The sequence below is a fragment of the Megascapheus bottae genome, chromosome 5 (genome assembly GCF_031878675.1).
Source record: "Megascapheus bottae isolate mThoBot1 chromosome 5, mThoBot2.hap1, whole genome shotgun sequence".
Classification (NCBI taxonomy): Eukaryota; Metazoa; Chordata; class Mammalia; order Rodentia; family Geomyidae; genus Megascapheus; species Megascapheus bottae.
Window position 1 is genome coordinate 62,408,816 of NC_143513.1, and position 27,641 is coordinate 62,436,456.

The 27,641-nt window shown below is 37.1% G+C and overlaps 1 protein-coding gene across 1 annotated transcript; it reads left to right on the forward strand.

Annotated features, from left to right (window-relative positions):
- Nucleotides 1-3,857: 3,857 nt before the first annotated feature.
- Nucleotides 3,858-27,625, forward strand: Ing3 (inhibitor of growth family member 3). The gene is made up of 12 exons (XM_090333208.1): nucleotides 3,858-4,606; nucleotides 4,871-4,942; nucleotides 7,379-7,479; nucleotides 11,188-11,253; nucleotides 18,226-18,322; nucleotides 20,057-20,128; nucleotides 21,232-21,351; nucleotides 21,585-21,742; nucleotides 22,289-22,482; nucleotides 23,402-23,594; nucleotides 25,908-25,946; nucleotides 27,291-27,625. Exons 1-12 carry the CDS (start codon nucleotides 4,579-4,581, stop codon nucleotides 27,405-27,407), a joined length of 1,257 nt encoding a protein of 418 aa, XP_090189334.1. The 5' UTR covers nucleotides 3,858-4,578; the 3' UTR covers nucleotides 27,408-27,625.
- The last annotated feature ends 16 nt before the right edge of the window (nucleotides 27,626-27,641 follow it).

Here is a 27,641-nt window from a genome sequence, read left to right on the forward strand (position 1 = left end):
CTCAATCGTTAAGGCTTCTAAACTCAATGCTATTTCTATTCCTCTTAATCACTGCTAAACCTAAAGTGTATTGTTCTGGCATCGGTAGAATTTTTTTTGCATCTTTGCATTTTCTTACAATTCATCAAAACTTGGTCTTTAATGGGAATGTTGTTGTGTCAGCTTTCTATGCAGTAGTATATCATGAATTTCTGTATCTTTCCTTTCCCACCCATGGAACCAACAGTGCAATCCTCTCTACAAAACCCCCTTAACTTTCTTCAGTTATTTGCCTTCTTCCTCCTTTCCACTTCTTCATCTAGATTCTTCAGCACCCAGGAACTTGTCAAGGCAAGTGAGCCTTTCTGACAGTGGTCTCTTTGTTGGATATAGGAGAAAGGTCTCACATATCCAAAGAAATGTAAAGGGAGGACATTTATCCTGTTTTCCTATAACTGACTGAGGGAATGATGATGGGTTAATGTTCAAATAAAACATAATACTTTGCCAGCTTATTACAAGGATGTGTCATGAGGATACCCAGAGTCTAAAACAAGTCTTAATGTCAAGATTCTAGTATTGGTTTCAAGATTATGGTTTTCTTTGTAAGACCAGGAAGTTCCAGGTCCTTGAGACATCAAAGATTTCCTTGAGACATGGTATATGAAATTCCCATGTCTTCAGAAAATAGACAATTTATGTTCAGTATTTTTTCCTTTATCTTAACCCCTTCTAAATAGGAGCAACAGTTTTCCCTGAAGTACTCTTACAGACTTCCATGCACCATTTCTCCTTTTTTTGACAATATTGGGGCTTGAATCCAAGGCCTGGGCACTGTTCTTGGACACTTCTTTTGCTCAAGGCTGGCACTCTGCCACTTGAGCCACAGTGCCGTTTCTGGCTTTTTCTGTATATGTGGTACCAAGAAATGGAACCCAGGGCAAGTACTCTACCCTTACCATTTCTCCTTTGAATTTGCCATGCCAGTATTACTATCACACCTATTTGTGAAATCATATGTACTATGCTTTGAAATGCTTCACACAAATGATGTAGTGTCAGTCAAATACACGTATGAATTAACTATACCACTTCTCATTGGCAGTGTTAACATAAACCCCAATATCAAATAAGCCCTGTTAGAAAAAGTGAGAGGAAATGGGGATAAAAAGGGGTACAGAGATAAATTTTGAGCTCTGCTGAGGGAATCTCAGCACCGGGAGCTCCTGGACCACATATTTATTGTGATACTTAATTAATGCAATTTTGCCACAATGACATGTCAGTCTCAGTACACCCAATTTGAGGTCCCAAGAGTATGTATATGATAGGAACAGCACTGGTCTCTCCTTAATAAACCTGGACGTTATGATCAGGGAGTACAGAAATATAAAAGCTGTCTAGAAATGCAGTATTGGTTCTAAGTATGCAGCCATGTGTTGACTTCATGGTCTAATGAAGAAGTTATCACAGAGAACACAATTTCCTGAAGCTGACAGCTGTTGCAACAAGAAGAGTTATGTTCATTAACTAAAATAGTGTACCTTTTATTTTTTGCTTTCTCTGAAGGATGGATAATAGAATTGGTAATCATTTATTATTTCATTTTCTGTAATATAAAATAAGCCCTGAAACTGTTTAGTTTACAGTGATGTGATAGATTTCTATATGTGTCAGTATATCATACTAAGTATTCTGAAAGAACCATCTTGTAAACATTCTTGTAAAGGTTCTGGGTTAAAAAAAACCCCACAAAAGTGAATACGTTGATAAACTTGGAAATGAATTCCCAGAGAAGATATACAAAAGGTAAGCAATGAAAAACAGGAGATGAATATAGCCTGAGAAAATGAGGTCCAGATGAACTTCAATTCAGAGATTATGTGTCAAATTTGGGACACTGTTAGCTATACAGCATGCTAAAACAGAAGATAATAAGCCAATTTAAAGGAAGAAGTCTAATAAAGCTCAGACAAAGTAGTGGTCACTAAGAAAAAAAATCTATCTTGGGCTTGGAGCTAGGTAAAGCAAGAAAAAATATATCAAGAATATATTATAAGCTGGGTATGGTGGCTTACACCTGTAATCCTAGATACTCAGGAGGCTGAGACCTGAGTATCAAGGTTCTAAGCCAGAAGTCCCTGAGACCTTTATCTCCAGTAATTAAACACCAGAAAACAAGAAGTAGCATTGTTGCTCAAGGAGTAGGGCGGTAGCCTAGAACTGAGGAGATCAGGGACAGTGCCCAGGCCCAGAGTTCAGATCCCATGACAGATAAAACAAGAACAAATACAAAAACAAAAAAAAGAGATAGAGAGCACAATAAAATAAACCTTAACTGGAGAATTTAACCTGGCCCCAGAATAGAGCATTTCCCTAAGCAACTTGTAGAAACCAATTCTAATTCTCCCTAGGAAAACTCGGTTTGGACTACAGCCTCAGAAGAACTTCCACATTAAACAATCGCAGAAGCACGAAGTTAGAATTGGAAGTCACAGCTCTAAAAAGGAAAAAGAGACTATGTGCCAATTGCCTCTTGCCAAAGAAAAAGAAAAAATATGATTCAGTATAGGGTTAAATAGAAACAATGTAAATATATCTATTATCTGTAAGAACTAAGAAAATGTCTTGAAAAGAGAACAAACTACAACAAGAAAACAAACTACAACTTCTAAATCTCAGAAGCTTTTGAACTTTTTTGAGATGAAACATTTGAAAAGGCAGATTCAGAGATATGGCAGACAAAATCATAGTGTTTTAAAAGAAACTATGTGTATTAGGTAACATGTAGTTTTCCCTAAGAGATACAGATTAAGAATGACCTCTATTTCATGTAAAGTTTTCAAGAAAATAATATTCAAAAGAAAAAAAAAGATAGGGAAATACCAAACATAATTTGATATAATTTGACAATATAGATTGTCAAAATGTAGAGAAAGACAATGCCTAGGTCTGTGTGTTACCTTTTCTAGGTTAGTATTTATTAAGTTTCCCTCCACTTAAAGAGTTTTAGTCCCAGATCCTTGACTTCCATCCTAGCATAGGTCACAATAGTAAGAAAACTTGACGGAGCTTTGTTGCGTAAGCAAGCAAGCAGGCAAACAGAAAGGCAAAGGCACTATTGGACATAGTATATAAGGGCAGGGTTTGACAAAGTTATTTTTGGATGTCTTTTTTTGTTCTCACACCTGGCACATTTAATCACTCACGGTGTTACACTGTTATCATTTGGGCTCAGAGGCTCTAGGACTGACCAGCTCATTAAAACTAGTTTTAGGCATCCCTTCAAAGAAAGGATACATTGTGCAATACTTTATTTTCCCCCCTAAGACAGCTGTCCATACTTGAGATAAATACTTCCAACTCGGAGGAGTTATTTTCCCAAGTAGTTGCTTTCCCAAGGTACGTGTCTTCTATTTTTTTTTTAATGTCCTTGCTCAGTATTTAGAGTGTACTAATTATTTGGGGCCAGGAGGGAAGGCCAGATGGAGAAAGCTTCTCTTCCCTCCCCCCACCCACCTTGTACTAATGACTGCAGTTTATGAATGACTGCAAAGGTTAAAGCAAAAGGGACGGGACGCATATGTCTTTAAACACAGTGCTTGTTTGAGCTGCTGGCTGCTGCCTCATTTCCAAGTAAACATCTTCACAAATCCTATTCGCTCACGATAAGCTAACATGATAAGCTACAAGAGGCCAGGCTTGAGGAATTAACTTTCTCCCCCCTCCCCCCCGTGGTCCATCACTCTTGGTGTCCTGAGTGCAAGGGAGGGCATGGCATCCCTCCCGTCACCATGGCAACCGGCTGGCACCAGGAGGATCAGTGGTCACTGATGACTGTGGAGGCTCCCCCCCCCCCCACGGTCATCTTGGGAATGTATACAGTATTCCCTCCGCAGTCTCAGGATAAACTACTTTGAGGTTATGGGGACACTAACCAAGAGTCCCACTGGTGATTTAGGAAGGACTAGGGAGACTACATTCCAGCCGCATTCCGTTTGAAAGGATCCGAATGGCCGGACCAGTTCCGATTATTCGGACGTTTGGAATGTTTTATTATTTGCCCAGAAATCCATGACTCACAAACGTCAGGGGCCTGGAACGGTCGCAGCACAGGGCAAGGGAAAGTTGTTCCAAGTTATCCCGCCCGGCGCATACAACTCCCGTCATCCCTCGTGCGAAGGAAAAAAAAAAAAAAAAGAAGTCAACAAATGAACACGGGTACCGCAGTTTGCATTCCGCGGGGCCCCGTCTGCACGGGCGTCTGGTTTTCGTAGTTTTTTCAGCGAGAGACGTCGGCCCCTCCGCCTCTGCCCGGAAGGAATGAAAAACTACACTTCCCACAAAGGGGCGTGGCCGAGCGGCGGCCCGCTGACGTCACTGCCCCAGACAGCCAATCGCAGCCCCGGGCGGCGGTGAGGCAAGCGCCGTCAGGCGCCAAAGTGGTTTTTTTTTTTTTTTTTCAATTTTTTTTTTTTTCCGGAGTCGAGCGGGCGCTGCTAGCGGAGGCGCCATATTGGAAGGGACAAAACTCCGGCGACAGCGAGTGACACAAATAAACCCCTGGACCCCTTCGTTCCCCCAGCTCTAAGGGCCGAGATGTTGTACCTAGAAGACTATTTAGAAAGTGAGTGAGCGGCTCCGGCGGTGGCCGCCTGTGGGGCCGGCGGGCGGACGGGCGAAGGCGCGAGTGGACGGGCGGGCGGGATGGCGGGAGGGAGGGGGGGGAGCGGGGGATGTTTCTTTCTCACGGTAACTGGCAGCCTCGTTGTGGGCTGCCGGCTCCCTCGATGCCCTCCCCCCACCGACGCACGCACGCAGTGACGCAAGCGCGTCCTGCGCTCGCCGTTGGCTCCGCCCACCCCCCTGACGGACTCTTTCCCCTGGACAGTGATTGAGCAGCTTCCCATGGACCTGCGGGACCGCTTCACGGAGATGCGCGAGATGGATCTGCAGGTGCAGAGTAAGTGTGCGCGGTACGCTCGGCTTCTGACGCCTGGCTTGGTACATGTCTGCTGCTGCTCTTGCTCCGCATCTACTCCGTCAGTGTTTGTTGTTGTTTTTGTTAGTTTTTTTTTTTGCCTGGACCAACTCATCAAGGAACATACTTTTTTTTTTAAATTTTTTTTCCCCACTTCAGCTTTTGTCATGTGCAATCAAAACTGCTTCGTTGCCATCTGTGTTTTAGTAGAAGTCAGCGTAAATATGGAGAAGGTTTTTCATCTGAGGACGTTCGGAACTTAGACGTCAGCCTTCCTAGTTGTGTTGAAGTGCATTGGGCTGAGGATTTCTCCAGAGTAGAACACTGGGGAGGAAACTTGGTTCCCACAGCTCTGTATGCACTGCTGCACCCTCTCCCGGGAAAGTGCGTTTTCCAGCTGTCAGTTCCTTCTGATGGACGCGTGGTCCCGGGGAAGTTTGACTGGTTCTCCAGCTACCTCCCGATCTAGTGGCTGAGGTAGTGTGTTCTCTGTAGAATGGAGAATTGTACACACTCTGAAGTCAGATCTGAGTTTACCTGAGGGCAATATTAATTTACCCATTGACTTTGTATTGCCACATCAGACGGGTTTTCATTGTAACCGGTCATTCGAAGGTTTAAATGAAAATGTGTAATACTGGATACAAGGCAGACATTGAAGCAGTGGTTGCTATTTTAAAACTTTTTTGTGAATTTAAACTTAAATTGGGCTTAGCTTAAACTATGGGTTTGTTTACCTATATATTATTGCAATGATTGGAGTTTTCTAAAGATAACTGGTGTCGTAGGCCAACAAAGGATACCAGCATGTAAACTAGGACATGCTTATTTGAAGGAAAAGATGAAAAATTAACCCTCGGGCCGAGAGTTTGGCCTAGTGGTTGAGTGCTTGCCTGGCATGCACGAAGACCCAGGTTTGAGTCCTTGGTACCACATACATAGCAAAAAGCCTTGAGGGGCCGAGAGTTTGGCCTACTGGTTAAAGTGCTTGCCTAGCATGCACGAAGACCCGGGTTCCATTCCTTGGTACCACATACATAGAAAAAAAAAGCTGGAAGTGGTGCTGAGGCTCAAGTGGTAGAGCTCTAGCCTTGAGAAAGTCCAAGGACAGTGCTCAGGCCCTGAGCTCAAGCCTAGGACTGGCAAAAAAACAAAAACTCTTAAGAGTTCTCAGAATCTTTGAAAAGCATTATGGAATATATTGAACTATCTTTAAAAGGTGAATGTAGTAAAAATATCTTCAGCCCCTTTCAAAACAGCAAAAATACATTTTAGTTATTTTCTTTTTTAGGTAGCATCCAGTGAGATTATTATTCTTTGCACATACTCTTGAAAAAACTAAGAATAGTGTGTTAAATCAATAAAGTATTAGGTGAATTAATGATTATTGCTCCTGCTTTTAGATGTGATCTGAGATGATATGCTTAATGATATTTGAAAAGCACTTATATATATGGCTTTTTCATTTTGTTTTACAGTGCTTGGGATTGAACCCAGAGCCTTGTTTTTACTAGGCAAGTGCTCTGCCACTGAGCTACATGCCAACCTTTTTTTTCTTTTTAAATCATTTTGTCCTAGAAAAATGTTACCATTATTTACTACTATCAAAAAGCAATTGTGGCCAGGCATGTTGGCTCAAGCCTGCTAATCTAGCTATCAGAAGGCTGAGATGTTAGGATCGGGGTTCAAAGCCAGCCTGGACACTAAAGACTGTGATACTCTTATCTCCAGTTAACCACTAGAAAACCAGAAGTGGTGCTGAGGCTCAAGGGTAGGCAGTAGCCTTGAGCAGGATCGATCTGGAACAAGGCTCAGGGGTAATGTTAAGGTAGCCTTGAGTTCAGGAGATCAGGGACAGTGCCCAGGCCCAGAGTCCAAGCCCCCCAACCGACAAAACAAAAGCAAAAACAAAAAAATAGTAGTTGTGTGGGGCACTGGTGGCTCATACCTGTAATCCTAGCTACCCAGGAGGCTGAGAACTGAGGGTCGAAGTTCAAAGCCAGTCCAGGCACAGACTGGCATGAAACTCCTCGCCAATTAAACACCAGAAAACCAGAAGTGGTGCTTTTGTTCAAGTGGTAGGGCCCAGGCCCAGAGTTCAAGCCCAGTGACTGACAAAAAAAAAAAAAAATTGTAATTTGCCATATTTTGCTGAGGTAATACAATGGTATAGATCCTCCTTATGTCGTTTTTCTTTTATTTATTGGGAAAACTTTTGAAACACGAAAAACCGGAAAAAAATCACTTTTTAAAAGTAAGTTAATGAAGCCATTGTATGTTATATAAGCAAAACTTCTAAGGTGACATCCAAGTAAAGCAGTATATTTTGTCTGATGAATTTTCTTTCTCCAAACATATGTATTTATACTTGGTATATGAATTTTGCTATCTAAATATGAGATGTTTTTATGATGCCAGATGCAATGGATCAACTAGAACAAAGAGTCAGTGACTTCTTTATGAATGCAAAGAAAAATAAACCTGAGTGGAGAGAAGAACAGATGGCATCCATCAAAAAAGTAAGCTGATGACCACGATGACTTGTCAGTAGATGTTCGTTGATACCTTTGACAATGATACTGTAAACTTGAATAGATTTCAAACAGATACAAGGTTGCAATAGATTTTTTTGTTATTGTTATGGAGCTTGAACCCTGAGTCTGGGCATTATTCCTGAGCTCTTCAGCTCAACCACTTCAGTTTTCTGGTGGTTAATTGGGAATAAGAGTCTCACAGTCTTTGGTGCTTGGGCTGGCTTTGAATCACGATTCTCAGATCTCAGCCTCATGATTCTCGGGTCTCAGTCTCCTGAGTAGGTAGGATTAGACATGAGCCACCATGCCTGGCTATTATGGAATCCTTTTTATAACTTTTTACATTATGTACTTACTACCTAGTGGAGAAATGTGGAATTACAGAACCAAATTTAAATGTGCCTTTTTTTGTCCATACTGAGTTTGAGCTCAGTGTATCATACATGCTCTGCTTGTTTGCTTCCTGGCATTCTCCAACTTGAGCTAGTATTTTTTCTCTTTTTTTTCTTCATATATTTATTGTAATTAATAGAAGAATTACATTATATTCACCAGATAGAAGGTGTATTACTTCACAAACATTGATACCCTTTCTCATGTTTTGGCCCCATTTCCCTCCCCCTACCCCCGCCTCTCATCTTGTTTTCCCCCCTTCCCTATCCGATTTCAAATAACCAAATAAACGTATGTACGATATATCAGATAACAAGGTAAAATTCTGTATCAATATGAGATAACCAAGGACAGCAAAAGAGATGAGAGATAACATAGTACATTAAGGACAACAATCATTATATGGCTTTTGTTTCTATATCCTGGAGGTCCTTTGATTTAGCATCATACTATATGGCCTTATGTATCTAGGTTTTGCTCTATTGTAAATCTCTGCTAGGAGAGCCCAAGGTTTCTACTGATTATAACAAAGGAGGGAAACCATTGACCCTATGTTCCTTTGAGTCTGGCTTACTTCACTTAATATGATTTTGAATTTTGCTCTTTTGAGGGTCAGGGGATAGTAACATATTACATTGCCTGGGTTAGCCTTTTCCAGTGATTCCCTGGACCTGAGCCTCCTGTGTTACTAAGATTATATTCATAAGCCTCTGGTGCCTGACCCACTTTAAAATTTTTTTCTAATTATATAAGTAATTATTCTTGTGGAGATGTAGCACTGTTTACTGGTTTGGCCACCAATAGGTTGAAATCAGACTTTGAACATATTTTATACATTGCTATTATATGAGTTGGTGGACACAGAAAATAATCTTTTTTTTCCATATATTTTTTATTGTAATTAAGAGAAGGGTTACATTACATTCGCCAAATGGAAGGTGCATTACTTCACATACATTGATACCCTTTCTAATGTCTTGGTCCCCAGGGGGGAGGGAAATAGAAAATAATCTTAAGGATCCTAAAAAATACTTAAGGATCCTTTAAAACACTAAATTTTTACACAATTCAGGAAAATGTATTCTTTTTTGTTTGTTTGTTTCTTTCTTTTTTGAGTTCTCTTCCAGATAGAATGGGCATAAGTTCCCATCCCAAGGTTTGTTTCAGGGGATGATCTAGTTTGTTTAAGCATGTATTACAAGAGCAACTGAAAAGATGATTCAGTCATGGCTGGCCTTTCACTGTGAGATGCTGGTTAAGTCTTTAGTATCACTGAGTAGTAATACCTCCTGATTACTAATCTTCATTGAATTGGTCAAACAGCAGTATCAAATTGGCTTAGATAGGACAGATTCAGTAGTTGAATTATTTTGTTCTATCATGTGGGGAAAGATTATTTCTATTAGGAGGAACAAAAAAATCAACATCTATAAGAGAAGTGATCCTGAGTTGGAAGATACCTGGTGGCCTAGGGGTTGTAAGTATAAACACCACATATATGCATTCCAAAATCATTGATCTCCCTTAAATATTTCACGCCTCCCCTCTTTTCCTCATCCCAAGGATTGAATCTAGGGTGTTGTGCTGGTTCTTGGCTTGGTGCTATACCACTTGAGCCCTTCTTTAGCTCTACTTTTTGCTGGTTAATTTTGGAGATTGAGTTTCAAGGACATTTTTGTCCAGTCTGGCTTCAGATCATGATCTTCTGGTCTCAGTCTCCTGAGTAATCTAGGATTGTAATTATAAACCACTATTGTGGAAGTTCTGACAACTCATGGAAATTCATAGATCCTATTTTCTTATTATTGTCAGGATAATGAATAGAGGGTTTACAGTTACATTTGCCAGGTAGTAGGTGCATTACTTCTCACACATTGATACCACTTCTCATGTTTTTGTCCCCATTCTCCTCCCAGTCCCTCCCAATCATCTTGTTTTCTCCTCTTCCCTGTCCTACTTCAAATAAACAAATAAATGTATATACAGTATGCTAGGTAACAAAGTCAGATACAGTAACAATATGAGATTAACCAAAGGGCAAACAAAGAGAAGAGAAATAACATAGTACATTAAGAACAACAATCACACAAGATAGAGCTCTTGTTTCCATATCCTGGAGATCCTTTCATTTAGCCTCATCCTATGTAACCTTATGTATCTAGGTTTTGAGCTATTATAGTCCTCTGCTAGGAGAGTACTAAGTGTATGCTAATTATTACAAATGAAGGAAACCATTGAACCTATGTTCCTTTGGATCTGGCTTACTTCACTTAATATGCTTTTTTCCCAAGTCTCCATTTCTTATGAATTGGGTGATGTCATTCTTTCTGATGGCAGCATAGAATTCAATCTGTTTTTTTTTGTTGTTTTGTTTTGTTTTGTGTATTTTGCCAGTCCTGGGCTTAAGCTCAGGCCCTGAGCACTGTCCTTGGACTTTTCTCAAGGCCAGAGCTCTACCACTTGAGCCTCAGCACCACTTCCGGCTTTTTCTAAGTATGTGGTACCAAGTAATCAAACCCGGGTCTTCATGCATGCTAGGTAAGCACTCTACCACTAGGCCAAACTCCTGGCCCCTGTTTATTTTTGTTTTTAAAGTAATTTTCTTTACACTATGGAGAAATCCAAAGTATAGAAATATATGAGCATTTTTACCTAATTTGAAATGAGAGTTATAAAACAACTGATTAATAGATATAGAATTCTTCCTATAGTTTTCTTTTTTTTTTTAAATGTTAGTACTGGGGTGGTATGGACTTGGGCCTCACAGTCCTGCTTGATTTTTTTACTCAACCACATGAGCCACACCTTTATTTCCAGCTATTTTCTGTTAGTTGTAGATAATAGTGTCTTGTATTTTTCTGCCCAGACTGGCTCTTCAAATCTTAGCCTTTTGAGTACCTAGTATTGTAAGTGTAAGCTATAGATAACCAACTGTAGCTTTATTTTTAAATGTTGTAAAAATGGAATATGAATGTGCATTACATGTTAGATAAATCTTAGTTAATACTTGTTTTTATACTACTTAGTAGTTCACATAGCTTTCTGTAGTTTAGAGGCTAGACATGCAGCAGTATTTACTTATATCTCTTGTGGGAATTCTGAACATCTTCCTTTAATCCTTGGTCATTGTCCGTGATTTCTAATCCTTCTCTAATAACATCTTCTTATCAAGAGACTTTTTATTGCTAATGTAGGATGACTCGACAGTGGTAGACATACTAATAAAAATGCAGTTCATGTCTTAAATAGCATATTTAAAAATTGTTAATTTATTCTTGAAATGAAAATGTTTCTATTTAGGACTATTATAAGGCTTTGGAAGATGCAGATGAGAAGGTTCAGTTGGCAAACCAGATATATGACTTGGTAAGTAAAGTGAATGTGAGTACAATGTCATAAGTACTAGAATTATAGATTATACTTTGTTTTATTAGTTTAAATATAGTAGGAAGAAGAGTAAAACTGTGAAGTATTGTTCTGTTGATCATATGTGCATTCATTTTATTTTCCTTGACTAGAGAATCCCTGTATGTTAATTGGTCAAGATCTTGCATATCACCAGAGACCACTGTAAGATTTTGAGTGGTATGTTAGCAGGAGTTCTTGGCAATCTGCTAAAAATGAGGAAGAGGCTAGGTGTCAGTGGTTTGGGCCTATAATCTTAACTAATAGATCAGAGAATTCTATTTGCAGCCAGTTTTGGCAGGAAAGTTTGTGAAACTTTTTTTAAAATATTTTTATTGTAATTAATAAAAGGGTTACATGATATTTGCCAGATAGAAGGTGCATTAATTCACATACATTGATACCCTTTCACATGTCTTGGTCCCCATGACCCACCCCCCCCATCTTGGTTTTTCCCCCCTTCCCTATCCAATTTCAAATAACCAAATACAAATATATCCAAATATATAAGATAACAAAGTGACATACTGTAACAATATGATATAACGAAGGGCCAGCAAAAGAGATGAGAGATAACATAGTACATTAAGGACAACAATCATTCATTATATGGCTTTTGTTTCAATATCCTGGAGGTCTTTTCAATTAGCTTCATACTATATGGCCTTATGTATCAAGGTTTTGCTCTATTGCAAATCTCTGCTAGGAGAGCCCAAGGTTTCTACTGATTATCACAAATGAGGGAAACCATTGAACCTAAGTTCTTTTGAGTCTGGCTTACTTCACTTAATAGGATTTTTTCTAAGTCTTTCCATTTCCTAACAAATGGGTCGATGTCGTTTTTTTCTGACAGCAGCATAGAATTCCATTGTGTACAAATACCACATCTTGTTGATCCACTCATCAACTGAGGGACATCTAGGTTGGTTCCATATCTTTGCTATGGTGAATAGTGCTGCAATGAACATTGTTGTGCTAGTGGATTTAGTATGTCCTTGTTTCTGGACGATTGGGTAAATGCCAAGTAGTGGAATTGCTGGGTCATAGGGGAGCTCTATGTTTAGTCTTTTGAGGAACTGCCATACTGCTTTCCATAGTAGTTGTATGAGTTTGCACTCCCACCAACAGTGTAGTGATGATCCCTCCTGGCCACATCCCCTCCAGCATCTGTTGTTATTAGATTTCTTGATCCTGGCCATTCTAACTGGAGTGAGGTGGAATCTTAGAGTTATTTTGATTTGCATTTCTTTTATGACCAGAGATGCTGAGCCTTTCTTCATGTGTCTATAGGCCATTTTTGTTTCTTTCTCTTCAGAGAAGACTCTCTTTAAGTCTTTGGCCCATTTTTTAATGGGATGGTTGTTACTTTGGAGATTAGTTTTGGAGTGATTCAATTTTTTGAGCTGTTGATATATTTTAGTTATGAGGCCTTTGTCCGTTGTTTGGTTGGTGAAGATCTTCTCCCACTCTGTAGGCTTCCTAATTAATTTATTAGCTATGTCCTTTGCCATACAAAAGCTCTGCAGTTTAATGCAGTCCCACTTATCCAGCCTTTCTCTGATTGGTTGTGATTCTTGAAGACTAATGGAATAGAACTGAGGACCCAGATATTAAACCACAGACCTATGGCCACCTAATCTTTGACAAAGTAGCCAAAAAATAGAATGGAAGAAAGATAGCCTCTTCAACAAGTTGTGCTGGCAGAACTGGTTAAGCACCTACAGAAAACTAAAGTTGGATCCTTCTTTGTCACCCTGCACTAGAATTAACTCCAAATGGATCAAAGACCTGGAGATAAAAGCTGACACACTGAAAACTTTACAAGAAGGAATAGGAGATACACTAGGCCTCCTTGGCACAGGTCAGAACTTTCTTAATAAGTTTGTGAAACTTTATCTCCAATAAACCACCAAAATACTGGAGGTACAGCTGTGTAATTCTAGTGGTAGAGCACTAGAATTAAAAAAGCTCCAGGATAGCTCCTAGACCCTGAGTTCAAACCCAAGGACAAGCACAAAAACATAAACATGAGAAAGAGCACTTAAGTCACTGTTTATCTAAAGGATGTTAATTAGTTTGACTAGCACAGGTGGCAAACAAGTTATATTAGGCTATGTAGCATTTATATTTTATTTCTTATAGTATTGCTTCTGAAAGATTGAACTCATCAAAAATCAGATACAATGTATAATTATTTCTGAAATTGTTGCCTTTATGGTGACATAATAGTATTTAAGTGAAAAAATACTAATTCCTTCTTTGTACCTCAGCATAAAGTAGAAAACAAATTCTCACTTTGGGTTTACTTTAGCATATAGAATTCATTTTTACTTTTGGAGTCTTTTATTGGGTGTTACAGTTTCATTATTGAGCAACAAAATGTTGCATTAATGAGCATGACACAATAAAAAATATATGTATGTATGTTATGCATAAATATATTAAACTAGCAAACCTTTGTCAGGTAAAACTACATAGAATTTGGTTGTTTTTATATAGTGAAATGGCTCATGGCTATAATAATGTAGCCTTTTGGTTCATATAGTTATAGAAAAAGTTATAAAAGATAAAGTAAACGAAAGATTAGAACAGGCTCTAACTGTATTTATTTGTTGGTTGTTGGACTTGAACTCTGGGCCTGGGCACTGTCCCTGAGCTCTTCAGCTTATGGCTAGCGCTACCACGTTGAACCACAGTGTCATTTCCAGTTTTCTGGTGGTTAATTGGGGATAAGACTCTCAGGGACTTTTGTGCCTAAGCTGGCTTTGAACCTTGATCCCGAGATCTTAGTCTCCTGAGTATCTCAGAGTACAGGCACAAGCCGCCACCAGAACCTGACTTCATTGCATTTTTTTTTTTTTTTTTTGGGGACAGTCCTGAGCTTGGGTGTAGGGCCTGAGCACTGTGCTTGGGTTTTCTCAAGGCTAGATCTCTACCACTTGAGCCACACCACCACTTTTGGCTTTTTTCTATGTATGTGGTACCAAGGAATTGAACCTAGGTCTTCGTGCATGCAAGCATTCTACCACTAGGCCAATCTCCTGGCCCCTTCATTGCATTTTTAAAGTAAAATATTTATTTTTAGCAACAAGAGTGAAGTGATATAGTTTTGTGAATTATAGTGATTCCCTCATTTAATTACTTAATTATTGTGCTGCTTATGTCATTCAATATGGAAGGAACCCATACATAATATCAGTACATGAAGAATTTGTGGTAATAACAAAAGTCTTACCCTGTTAAAATAATTTCCTTGTGGAATCCTGATACTCATAAATAGTTATTAAATACTTATTTGTGTTCATTAGTCAGCTGTCATTGTTGTAAGGATGCATTAAATTGCAATATAAAATAAGGTTGATTTATCTGTACTCTGATAACATTTGAGTGGTAAGTTGATGCGTGAATGATTTTAGTAGTCTCTTAGAGTATTCAATATCCTTGAACTTGCTTCTTTTTTATATTCTCTGTTCCTGAGATGATTGTATTTCAGTCCCACATTTTACCTATAAATTTGAGGGTTCTTTATCTGATAACTCTAATTAGGGAAATATGTGAGTTTGACCTTTTGATTTGTCTCTTGTCCTTATTTGATTTGTCCCTTGTCCTTTTAGCAAGGTGATTAGATGACAGTTTATATGCTAAAGCCTCGAGTATTTGGAGCAGCCTAAAGATAGGTCACAATTTCATCTACTTTAAATATAATTTAGAGATGTAAAGAACCATTTTTACGACTTACTAGAGAAATGCTTTGCCTTTTCTTCCCCAATTTAACCCTTCTATCAACTATAACAAAATTGTCACATGGATGCATATTTTATCTTTTATTGCTATAGATTTCAACTTAGAAGCTCATAAACATTTTGCTCATTCTAAAAGGTCAGCCTACTTCCTTTTTTTTTTTTAATTTGTCTTGGAAGTGACAGTTCCTAAGGAAAGTTTGCAAAGCTGTGACTACTTTTAATTTGTGTCTCCCAATGAAAGTGAGAGATTCAAAAGAAAAAGATAAAATATTATAATTATGCAAAAATATTAGATGTTTTTCTAGTTGTTGGTTTGTGTAGAAAATTTAAGTACAACTTAAATTTTTTTAGGAAGCTGAACATGTTAAATATTTGCTTTTTTCTGAAGACTTTAGAAAAAGAATAATCACTTAAATTTGACCATTAAAATTTGAGATTGTGCAATATAATTTCATAGTCTAGGAAAAGGAAGCTTTTGTGAATAGCATTTATTGACATTAAATTGGAAAAAAATTAATAATTAGACTTTGTGATTAGGCCTGTGTTGGGAATCTATGGTGGATGGAAAAATCTGTCAAGTAAAGTACTATTCTCTTTACTACTATAAGTCAGTCTTCTGAGTCAGGGATGTACAGAAGGTGGTATAGACTAGGTCCTTGCTTTTTCTGATACTTATACAGCCGTTAGAATATATGTAGAATATAAGTAGAAGAATTCATATAGATAGAGGAAATCATTTGATAGAGGGAAGGCCTGTAACAGATTTCACTTAAGTTCAGTTTAGCTTTTATTATGGCCACTTAATACTTGTTATAGTAGCCTTGTATTTTATATCTTAGGTTAAATCTTGTGATCGATTCTCTGACTTCTAATTTGATTTAGCAATGACAAAGATAAAAAATAATTTTCCTTGCCTATATTATTAGTCTGTTCAACTTTTCTTTTGCATAATCAAGATGTAAGAATAACAGAAATACTTTTAAGCCACCCACCTCAAATAGCTGAGGCTTTTCTGTCTAATTGGGAATTTGGTTTTGAAAGTTAAAAATTCTTTGAATTCAGTTATCTCTAAACTAGATATTGAAATATTGATTCCATGCTTTCGTGTATAATAAGCTTCATCAATAATTTATTAAAATGGGAAATTTAAAATGCACAAATTTCAAATGGCATGTGTGTTAAAAAGATCTTTATATCACCCTTTTAACAGAACCAGTCCTCTGTGGCATTTAAATTATACCATTCTTTCTTTTTCTCTGGGCATACTGTTTAAGTCACTATATATATTTTTTATTACTGCTACTTTCCATAATTTGAATACAGCCCTCAGTCTACCTCCTTTAGTCTACCTCAGCCCAATAGTACATTTTGTTATAGTTTTTTTCTTTCTGAACTACTTCTGATTGTTTATTGAACTGTTACTTATTTACTGAACTACACTTTAAATCTTTGTTATGTTAAAAACCTTACTTAAAATTTCATTGTTGGCTAAGTTCCAACTAAAGCAAGGGATTCTCATTGTCATTTATCCTACATTTAATGAAGTGCTAAGTATATAATAACAGGTCAGAATGTATTCATAGTATAGTTCTAGGTAAGAAAATTATGTAACATTTTCATTGTATTGTTTAAGAAATTAAATATTTGACTATTCTCATTTCCCTTGAGATTAAATTCTAACAATCAAAGAGAGGTCTGTGTTCATACTTTCCAATTGAAATGGAGATTCCATGAAAGGATGCTCAAAAATAGGAGCAAGGATCCATGTCATGCTGTCTATAAAGTTGTAAATATAACAATAATTACTACAACTGTCAGTTTCTAAATGGAAACATGGGAAACTAGAAGGACACTAGAGTTAAGTCATTGAAAAATCACTAATATAGTTGATCCTAAATAATACAAAATATAAATAATGGAACATTATGTCTGGTTTTCCAGTTACTTTATGCTGAGCTAAAAAAGAAATTGTCCATTTCCTTTGCAAAAGTTCAGAGGGCATGCTCAATGCAAATGATGAGGTATAATTCCTTACACTAAGATCAGAGTTACAATTCATTTCATAATACAGTAACTGTTTGACTAAGGAGTTGGTGCATAATCCTTGTGAACCTTGGATTTTTCTCTAATAAAAATGGAAATAGTAAAGACTCACCTCAAGAGATTAAAGAAGGACTAGAAAAGTTACGCAATGAATGCACCAAACACTGTGTATTATATGACCTCTTCATCAGTGTCTGACATAATGTACTTTGTCTTTTGCTATTTTTGTCTGTTCTCTTTCACCTTAGATATGCATTACTTACCTGAACTTCTTTCTTAAAATTTTTACCATTTGCTTAATGTTTGTAAAAAAAAAAGTTATTCCTAATTACAGCGGGGATCTAGTAAATCTAGTGGTTGAAAAAAGTTGTCAGTAAAGTAAATGAAGATACTTTGAAATAATTTAGAGTGTTTTTTGTTTCACTTCAAAGTACCCAAGTTTGGAATGTATTGAAAAGATACTTAATATTTATAACAAGACATGGCTACTAGTTGAAGTATCAGAATTCTGTGAAATGCATCGAAAGATGTCTTAAGAAAGTGGAAAAGTAAAATTCTTCCATCTTGACAGTAGTACTTAAATAAGATCATTTTAATCAGAGTTTGGGGAAATGAATCCTAAATCCCCTTTCATTTGAGCCATTTACATAAATGTTGACAACTGTAATGGACCTGCTTTCCTGCCTTAAGAGAAATGTATATACAGAGTATGGGGCCTCTTGGTGAACTGAGGCTTTTGTTGTTATCTAAGTAACAGTTCTTGTGTATTACTATGGATGGCTTTATTATAAGTAGATGAGATAAAACTGGAAGTAATAATGAATTATTTTGAAAAATTAGTCCTGTTTAGTTCCTCCTCGCACACTGTAATCCCTAGACCTAGTTTTTTTTGTTTTTTTATGTATTTTAATTCTCAGAATTGAGTGTAGGATATTTTCTAACAAATAGATATTCCGATTTCTTAAAAATGAGATTTGGGAGATTAGCCCCCTTAATAGATTCAAAAACCTTTGGGGCATAGGTTAATTGACTTGCTGAAGGATACATAAGCAGATTTGCTAAAAGAAAGATTTATGTTTCTTCATTAAATTGACATTTTAATTGTGTCCCAAGTTTTGGTGGTTATCTGTGATCTTCTTTGAAACAGGTAGATCGACACTTGAGAAAGCTGGATCAGGAACTGGCTAAGTTTAAAATGGAGCTGGAAGCTGATAATGCTGGAATTACAGAAATATTAGAGAGGCGTAAGTAAACTTTACAGTTTTCCCTTGATACTGGATAGTACATGTGCACATCACTGAAGAGACACTGAAGAAACTTCTCACATCTGCCCGTTGTGGGTGGGTGTGTTCCAGGTCGTGTCACTTGGAGCCAGAAATTGGAACTGCTTGAGTTATGTATACTGAGAGCAATAATGTAGACTATCATTCTACTCTTCGTGAAAATAACTCATTCCTTTTTATAATTTATATTGCTTGGTTTGAGGGATGGGATCTCATTTTGTAGCCTTGTCATACTGGGACTTGCTGTAGCCCAGTCTGGCCTCAGACTCTATATCCTCCTGCATTAGCCTCCCAAATAACCAGGATTAGTAAGCAGGTGCCACCGTGCTGAGCAAGCCATTCCATTTTTAAATATCCACACAGGCTAGTTAGATGAATGGTAAAAACAAAATGTAAAGAAATACAACCATCAAGCAACAAATTAACCACTGTCATTAGTTTATTTCCTTGCTAGACTCAACTTGATCAACTGCTTGCAAGGATCAATTTGATCAACTTACCCCTAAATGCCTCTTAAGTTTAACTCAGGAAGTTCCTTTAAATGACAGCAGGGCTTTCTTTCACTAATGTAAATGTCTTCCAATCTAAATGTGTCAGTTACATAGTCACAGAATGTGGTACTAGGCCCAGAGGAGGCACTTGGTAAATGTTAATAGAACCAATTAGCGGCTGATTTCTACTGGAATTTAATTAAAGTGTTCAAATGTATTTTTGTTCCCTTGGTGGGAACAAGTGTGTTCCCTTTTCTCACAGATGAAAGGTTTCTTGACAGTTCCAGACAATGGATATCTTTGCTTACATGCTCTTGTGAGAAAGCTAGAGAAGACAGTCACAAGTACATTTCACCATTCATAGTTACATTTTGGCTTCACAAGTAGATCCATCTTTTTGATAACCATCTAATTTATGCTGAAACTTTAATTCTGCAGGAACCCTGTCCCAGGACAACAGCTATTTGTGGGCAAGATAATAGTCCAGAGCTGTTTTAGTGTTTAAGCTCAGATGATAGCTGTGAATAATGACCATCCATGCCTATTTAGTACTGCAGGAAGGTTGATAAAGCGTCCTCTAAGAACACAGACATGAAAGTGAATTGGATACTTTATAAAAACTGCTTTATCCTGCACCTTGCCATCTCAAGGGATCAAAATCTACCCAGAGAATTTCTTTAGAAGTATTTTAAAGGTAGAGATTCTATTCTTCCTTTTTGTAAGCAAAATCCCTAGCTTCCTTTAGGAAGTCTTTACTCTCATGCCATTTTAATGATATTCCTTTCATATAGTCCTGTTCCCAATGACTAGAACTTTAGGAAAGGTTCTTCATCTCCATAGTAAATGAAATTTTGTAAACCCCGACTATTTAGTAGATTATACTCTTATTACTTCACCTACTTAAGAGACCACCACTCTGGTGAATTCGCTAGTGAGACATTACATGCCTTAAGCCATTTGTAATTTGGCCAAAAATTGAGAAGTGGCTGCTTACTTTTGAGACACAGACAGTTGAGATAGAATTGATATTGGTAGCTCTTGACTATCTGGCTTATAGGTAATGAAGGCAGGTGTATCAGACCTTGACAGTCCTCTGTTGGTGAGAAGGAGGTATGTCTTATAGTTGGTTATGGTTATGGTGATGTTTAATAATAGTTTTTTATCTCTGTGTGTGTGTCTCTCTCTGTATCTCTCTTTTTTGAAGGATCTTTGGAATTAGATACTCCTACACAGCCAGTGAATAATCACCACGCTCATTCCCATACTCCAGTGGAAAGTAAGTTTGGTTTGGTGCAGCTAAGTTTTGTTTTTGTTTTTTTTTGTTTTTTGCCAGTCCTGAGCTTGGGCTCAGGACTTTCTCAAGGCTAGCACTCTACCACTTGAGCCTCAGCACCACTTCCAGCTTTTTTCTATAGATGTGGTACCGAGGAATCAAACCTGGGTCTTCGTGCATGCTGGGCAAGCACTGTACCACTAGGCCAAACTCCTAGCCCGAAGCTAAGTTTTAAATGTAATTAAAATCTCACTAATATTACCTATATTTTTTTATTAGTTCTACCTAAGCAATTGAAAATATTTTATAAGGTTTTTTTTCATTTTAATTGCAGACTTTTTCATTTGGGAAGTGTCTATTTGATTGGGGAATAGAGTAGTCTTTTTTGTGAAATTAATAAAGGGAATATATATTTGAAGTAGTAGCAGTGTATAATGCAGATGTCTGGTTTTCTCTAGGAATGTTGTAATTGAGTCAAATAATAAACTATTTCATAGTAGGCTCTTAGCAGGTTCTTTGTCTTTTTCATCTTTGCCACAGCGCCACTTTCGGTTTTCTAGTGGTTAATTGAAGACAAGAGTCTCACTACTTTGAACGGCTCTCCTCAAATCTCAGCCTCCTGAGTTGCTAGGATTACAGGCATGAGCCAACTTCTCTAGTTCTAAGTGTAATGTTTGGCATATAGTGAAGTCTCGCATGGTCAGTGGGTTTGTGAGTAAAGAATTTGTAGATTACTTTTTTATATATATATTTTTATTGTAATTAATAGAAGGATTACATTATATTCGCCAAATAGAAGGTGCATTATTTCACAAACACTGATACCCTTTCTCATGTTTGGTACCCATTTCCCTCCCCCCACCCCCGCCCCTCATCTTGCTTCCCCCTTCCCTTATCATATTTCACATAACCAAATAAACATATATACAATATATCAGATAACAAGATAAAATACTGTAACAATATGAGCTAATCAAGGGACGGCAAAAGAGATGAGAGATAACATAGTACATTAAGGACAACAATCAAACATTATATGGCTTTTGTTTCCTTGTCCATGGTTCTCTAAAGTTTAAAGACAAATGGATTTTTTTACTTATATTCAGAAAGGAAATACAATCCAACTTCTCACCATACGACAACAGATCATATTCCTGAAAAGAAGTTTAAATCTGAAGCTCTTCTGTCTACTCTTACATCTGATGCAGCTAAGGAAAATACACTGGGTAAATTTATTTCCAATGTTTTTCTTCTGTTTGTTTGTATTAGAGTAAGGGGAAATGAAAACATTCAGAGTTAATGAATTGTAACATTAAGAAAAAAGAGAAGTGTATTCCATTATTCCATTGACTATATTACTTGAAGAATTTAAATTTAAATGATATCTGTGCTGGCAAATAATATATTTTAAACACTGTAACATTATGTTCTCTGTAACCATTTTTATTCTCCTATGCAGGTTGTCGAAATAATAATTCTACAGCCTCTTCTAACAATGCTTACAATGTGAATTCTTCCCAACCTCTGGCATCCTATAACATTGGCTCGTTGTCTTCAGGGACTGGTGCTGGAGCTATTACCATGGCAGCAGCCCAAGCAGTTCAAGCTACAGCACAGGTAAAAAATACAAGACTTAGAAACAGAAGTATTACCTTTTGTCCACATCATTAACAAACTGTAATAGAAGGAATTCAATGTAAGCAAATGGTTTGCTGACATTGAATAGTTCTATTTTTAAAACACATTTATTTAATGGGATAATAAATAGGAGTTACCTGACTGCAAATGAAAAGTGAAAAACCTGCTGAGTATCACATCTTGTTCAGACTCTTCTTGAGATTATTGCCTGTGTTCTACAACAGATTTTGTGTCCTTTGCCACTCTCTGAGCTTGCTCATCCTTGGATCTCTTGTTTGCTACAGTTTTTTTATTTCTATAGTTTGCCTTCCTAGCAAAATGAGAAGTCACTCTTTCCATAGGTACTTTATCATTTAAGATAAAAACTGATTTTAAATCTTTACATGCAATTGCTTAAACGATAATGATGAAAATAAAACAGACCAATATTAGATGAACCAAAAATAATTACTATGATTTGTAAAGTTTGAAAAAGAAAAGCCTATATATTTCTATACTAATGCTATCAATGAATGTCTATTTAAGATGAAAGAAGGGCGGAGAACATCAAGTTTAAAAGCCAGTTATGAAGCATTTAAGAATAATGACTTTCAGTTGGGAAAAGAATTTTCCATGCCCAGAGAGACAGCTGGCTATTCATCATCTTCAGCGCTCATGACAACATTAACGCAGAATGCCAGCTCATCAACAGCCGACTCCCGCAGTGGCCGAAAGAGCAAGTAAGTTTATTGTACTGGAATCCATCCTTCACAAAGTACTCAGTGAATCTGGTGTCCCAGCTGTGTGAATGAGCAGTGTGATATGACCCAGGTCAGGAGACATGTTCTTTTATAATACCTTACTTTGAAGGAGTCATTTTAGAATTATTTTAATTTTTCTACAATATTAAATTGAGTTTTTTAAATAAATGACTGCTGTTTGCTCTCATGACTGTCCATTAGGATAAGAAACTTTGTAGCACTGTTTTTCAGCTATTACTTTGTACATTCAAGGTAAATTAATAGAAAAATATAAATTATATCATGGGAATTTCCTTAAGATTTTTTCAGGTAGGTTAGTAACAGGGTCCCCAAATTTCTTGCTTATATCCCACAAATTGTGGGATATGAAAATGTGCCTCAGTTTTGTATGTAGTCTCTTTGGATGGATTATAAATAGGAAAAAACTTTGCAGCATTTGACACTGTTCATCCCAGACTCATAACTAAGTCAGTGGTAGGTAACAACTTAAAACAAAAAAAGCAAAACCTTTTTTCAAGTGGACTAATCATGATATTCCTACTTACACTTCCTACTTAGCTGAGGTGGCATGTGCATTACCATACACAAATGAGATGAAGTCTCTTTTTGCCTATACTGGCCTTGAACTTTAATCTTCTTAGTCTCTGCCTCTTGAGCAGACGGGATTACAAGCCTAAAATGCTGTGCCTGGTAGAACCATGGAAACATTTTTTTAAGGGATTTTTCTGTTGTATGCTTTTATTCTCCAAAACAAATTTTTAAATATAAATAAGCTATTATCACTAACTCAGAGTTACAAATTTATTTGTACATTTATTCTCACTTCATGTCACTGTATAGGAGTTATTCTTAGGTAATTATGATGATGAACTACTAAAACTAATATCTTTTTTTCCAGAAACAACAACAAATCTTCAAGCCAGCAGTCATCATCATCTTCCTCCTCTTCTTCCTTATCATCGTGTTCTTCATCCTCAACTGTTGTACCAGAAATCTCCCAACAAACAACAGTAGTGCCCGAATCTGATTCAAACAGTCAGGTTGACTGGACTTATGACCCAAATGAGCCTCGATACTGCATCTGTAATCAGGTAAATGAGCAAGTAGAAGGAAGGGAGATGTTTCATTTTTGTTTTTTGCCTGTTCTGAAGCTTTAACTCAGGGCCTGGGCACGGCTCCTGAGCTTCTTTTGCTGAAGGCTAGCTCTCAACCACTTGAGCCACAGTGCCAGCTGTGGCTTCCAGTTTTCTCTGAGTAATTTGTTGGAGATGAATCTTCACGGACTTTGTTGTCCAGGCTAGGTTTGAACCACGATCTTCACCTCAGCTTCATGAGTAGCTAGGATGACAGGCGTGAGCTACCAGTGTCTGGTGCTGTTTCATTTTTAAGTGCTCTTTTTACTCCAGTTAAAGTACTCTTGCCTCTCTACTTTTCTGTTTTCCTTCTAAAACTGACCTGTTTGTTATGTGTATTGTAAATGCAGAAAAGTATAAGGATAAATGAAAGTTACCCATAATTTCTCTCCTCAAATATGAATGTATCGCTACTGTGCACAGAACATATATATTAACAGTCGAGAAATTTATTTTCTAGTGACTTTGGAGACTAAAGAGCCTTAGATCAGGTGCTAGCTGATTCAGTTCTTGATGATGCTACTTTTCAGGTTCTGCACATTTTCTTTCTCTTTGGGTGACCACAGGGCAGAGAGCAACAGAGGGATACAGAGAGATTGGTAAAATGCAGACAAATATGAGGGGACTCTGGCATTTTATCTTTAAAGCACCTGCTCCCCTTCTCCCACCCCCCAACAAAAAAAAAAATTAAGGTCCAAGGTCCTACCTAGCCCTTGTCTTCAGATATAGAGAGTTAGGGCTTCAGCCTGTAGACTGGAGGGATATAAATACTGATTCTCTAACAAACAAATTTGTATATCTGTGTGTGTGTGTGTGTATGTATCTATCTCATGACAACAATCAATGTAAAGGTCATCTTTTTTACCTTAAAAAAGATTATTTTAAAATTTTGCTGGACAGGGCTCACTCCTGTAATCCTGGCTACTCAGGAGACTGAGATCTGAGGTTCAAGGTTCAAAGCTATCCTGGGCACGAAAGGACCTGAGACTCTATCTCCCATTAATCTCTAGAAAACAGGAAGTGGGGCTTCGCTCAAAGGTAGGGTGGTAGCCTTGAGCTGAAGAGCTCAGGGACAGCACCCAGGCCAAACTCCAGCCCCTGACCCTCCTCCCCAAAAAAGTTACAGTTAACATTTTACTATAAACTATACCTATCTATGGTTTACTTAGTGGCTGCTATTGTTTCAGATAATTAATGACATTTTAATAGTTATAACCTAACTCATAAATTTATTTATTTTGCCAGTCCTGGGGCTTGAGCTCAGAGTCTGAGCACTGTCATTGATCTTTCTTAAGGCTAGAGCTCTACCATTTGAGCCATAGCACTACTTCCTGTTTTTTCCATGTATGTGGTATTAAAGAATCAAACCTGGGCCTTTGTGCGTGCTAGGCAAGCACTCTACCACTAGGCCAAACTCCCAGCCCATTAGTCTAATTTTTAATATTTGATGTAGACTACTAAGATTGCTAGAAATTGATCACCAAAACTGGATGAAGCATGTTTATTTTCTAAATCCTGTCCAACACTAGGTATTATTTCCTCTTTAATGACATGTACTAATTTGATGGTTGTTTTTCGTTGTTGTTGTTTTTTTGTTGATCGTGGGACTTGAACTCTGGGCTTGCTGGGCACTGTCTCTGAGCTCTTCAGTTCAAGGCTACCATTGTACCCCTTGAGCCACATCACTTTTGGTTTTCTAAGCGTCTCACAGTCTTTAGTGCCCAGGCTGATCGTCAGATTCAGCCTCCTGCGTAGCTAGGATTACAGGCATGAGCCACAGAGCCCAGCTAAATTGATAGGGTTTTTTTTGTTTGTTTGTTTTTTTAAATTGGTAGTTTTCTATCTCATGATAATTTCAGTTAAATTTATCACTAACATTGATTGTTTGGGTTTTTTTTATTCTTTTATGTTGACTGATTTCTCTTTTTGTCTTGCTCATTATAGATATTTTGTTTGTTTTAGTTTTTATTATAAAATTGCATTCTTATATATAATAAAATGAGAATTTTTCTCTGCAAAAACATCTGTATAATATATTCTTAATCATTTTGATATGTGGTCTGTAGTTACATACAGAGTAGTTCATTAAAAATATTCCTTGCCCCTAAAAAGTTTAGAAAAAATTATACCCTATTTCAGTATACTTAATATGTAATATGTAATATAACTGTATAGTCAGTTTCTCTATTGATTTTAATATTGTAAATAGCTAATTTAGATTTCAGTACTTGTTACATAATTATAATAAAATATTTAATATTTTCTAATTAGGTGTCATATGGTGAGATGGTGGGCTGTGATAACCAAGATGTAAGTATTAACCTTTTCTAGTTAGAAATGAAAAAAACGCATGAACTGTTGTTTATGTGATGAATATGTTTGTCTAATAATTTGATTCCTTCCTTACAGTCTTGCAGTTTAACCTTCTTTTGTCAGTCTTTTATATTGAATATTGTAGAAATAATGGTCAATAGTGTCAGAATCCTATGGTTAACAATAGTCTTATTAAGCAGTGTAAAGAATAAAAGGGATTGTCTTAGTCCAATAACATTCATACCTTTTGCTTCTTTGACAGCATAGGGACAGATGCCTTTTCTACCACCTACCACCTTTGGGTTATTGGTGATTATCTGAAAAGAGTTTGCCTCATCACATAAAGAATACCCCCCCCTAACTCTCTTTTCATGCAGTTAGGTGAAAATGTAAGTGAGATTTCTGCAAATACCAGGACCATAACAGCTAGGATTCCTTTTGTACCTGTTATGCTCCTGAATATGAAGATTTTTTGTGGAATTGTAAAACCGTTGTGTGGGTTTCAGAAAGGAATTTTTTTTCCTCTGTACTTTTAACTGTATAGAAGCACTCCAAAAGGAATTTTAGGGCGTACCTTTTTGTTTCTTGTTTTGGACTGTATTTTATTTTTGTCATCTGTCAATCTGTCAGTCTGTGTATCTAAGCTAGGATCTTGCTATGCAACCCAGACTGGCCACAAATTGAGGATTTTCCTACATCAGCTCTCATTAATAATAATGACCAGCTTCAGGCTGGGAGTTTGGCCTAGTGGTAGAGTGCTTGCCTAGCATGCACAAAGACCCAGGTTCGATTCCTCGGTACCACATACATAGAAAAAAGCCAGAAGTGGTGCTGAGGCTCAAGTGGTAGAACTCTAGCCTGAGAAAGCCCAAGGACAGTGCTCAGGCCCTGAGCTTAAGCCCAGGACTGCCAAAAAAAAAAAAATAATAATAATAATGACCAGCTTCCTTTAAGTCTTTAATTGAAAAATAGTTTATTCTAATTTATAATGGAGCAAAAAGATACTAAATATTTTTTAATCTTTTAAAATATAAAGTATATTTATCTTCTTGATAAAAATTTTGCCTGGCTTCTTTTTGTAATTGAAACTACTTTGACAGTCCAAGTTAATGAAAATGAATTGTATATGTGTGTGTATGTGTGTGTGTGTGTGTGTGTATATATATAGATAGATAGTGTACTTGTTAGATTTAAGTTGTTTCTAAATAATCCTATATCTAAGAAAAGCTTATTTCGCAAATCTCACTTTTATTAACTGGATTCTTCAGTCTTTTGGATATATTTTAGTATATCTGGTTCTTTTGAAGTACCAAACTTTTCCTGGTAAATTTTCCTTTCTAGTGCCCAATAGAGTGGTTCCACTATGGATGTGTTGGCTTGACAGAAGCACCGAAAGGGAAGTGGTACTGTCCCCAGTGCACTGCTGCAATGAAAAGGAGAGGCAGTCGACATAAATAAAAGCAACACTTCATTTGAAGAAGAAAACAACTTTAGCTCAGCATTTTTTATAGGACACTGAAAAAGAAGAAAAAGAAAGAAGAAACAACTCATTTCCAGGCAACTACTTAAAAGATTTACACAGACAATCCTACAAGATCTTGGGCTTAAATTTTATGGGTTGTATTTTAATTATGTAAGTAAATTATTTATGCACTCCTGGTGTACTATGAATATTATTCCAGTTAGCCTTGG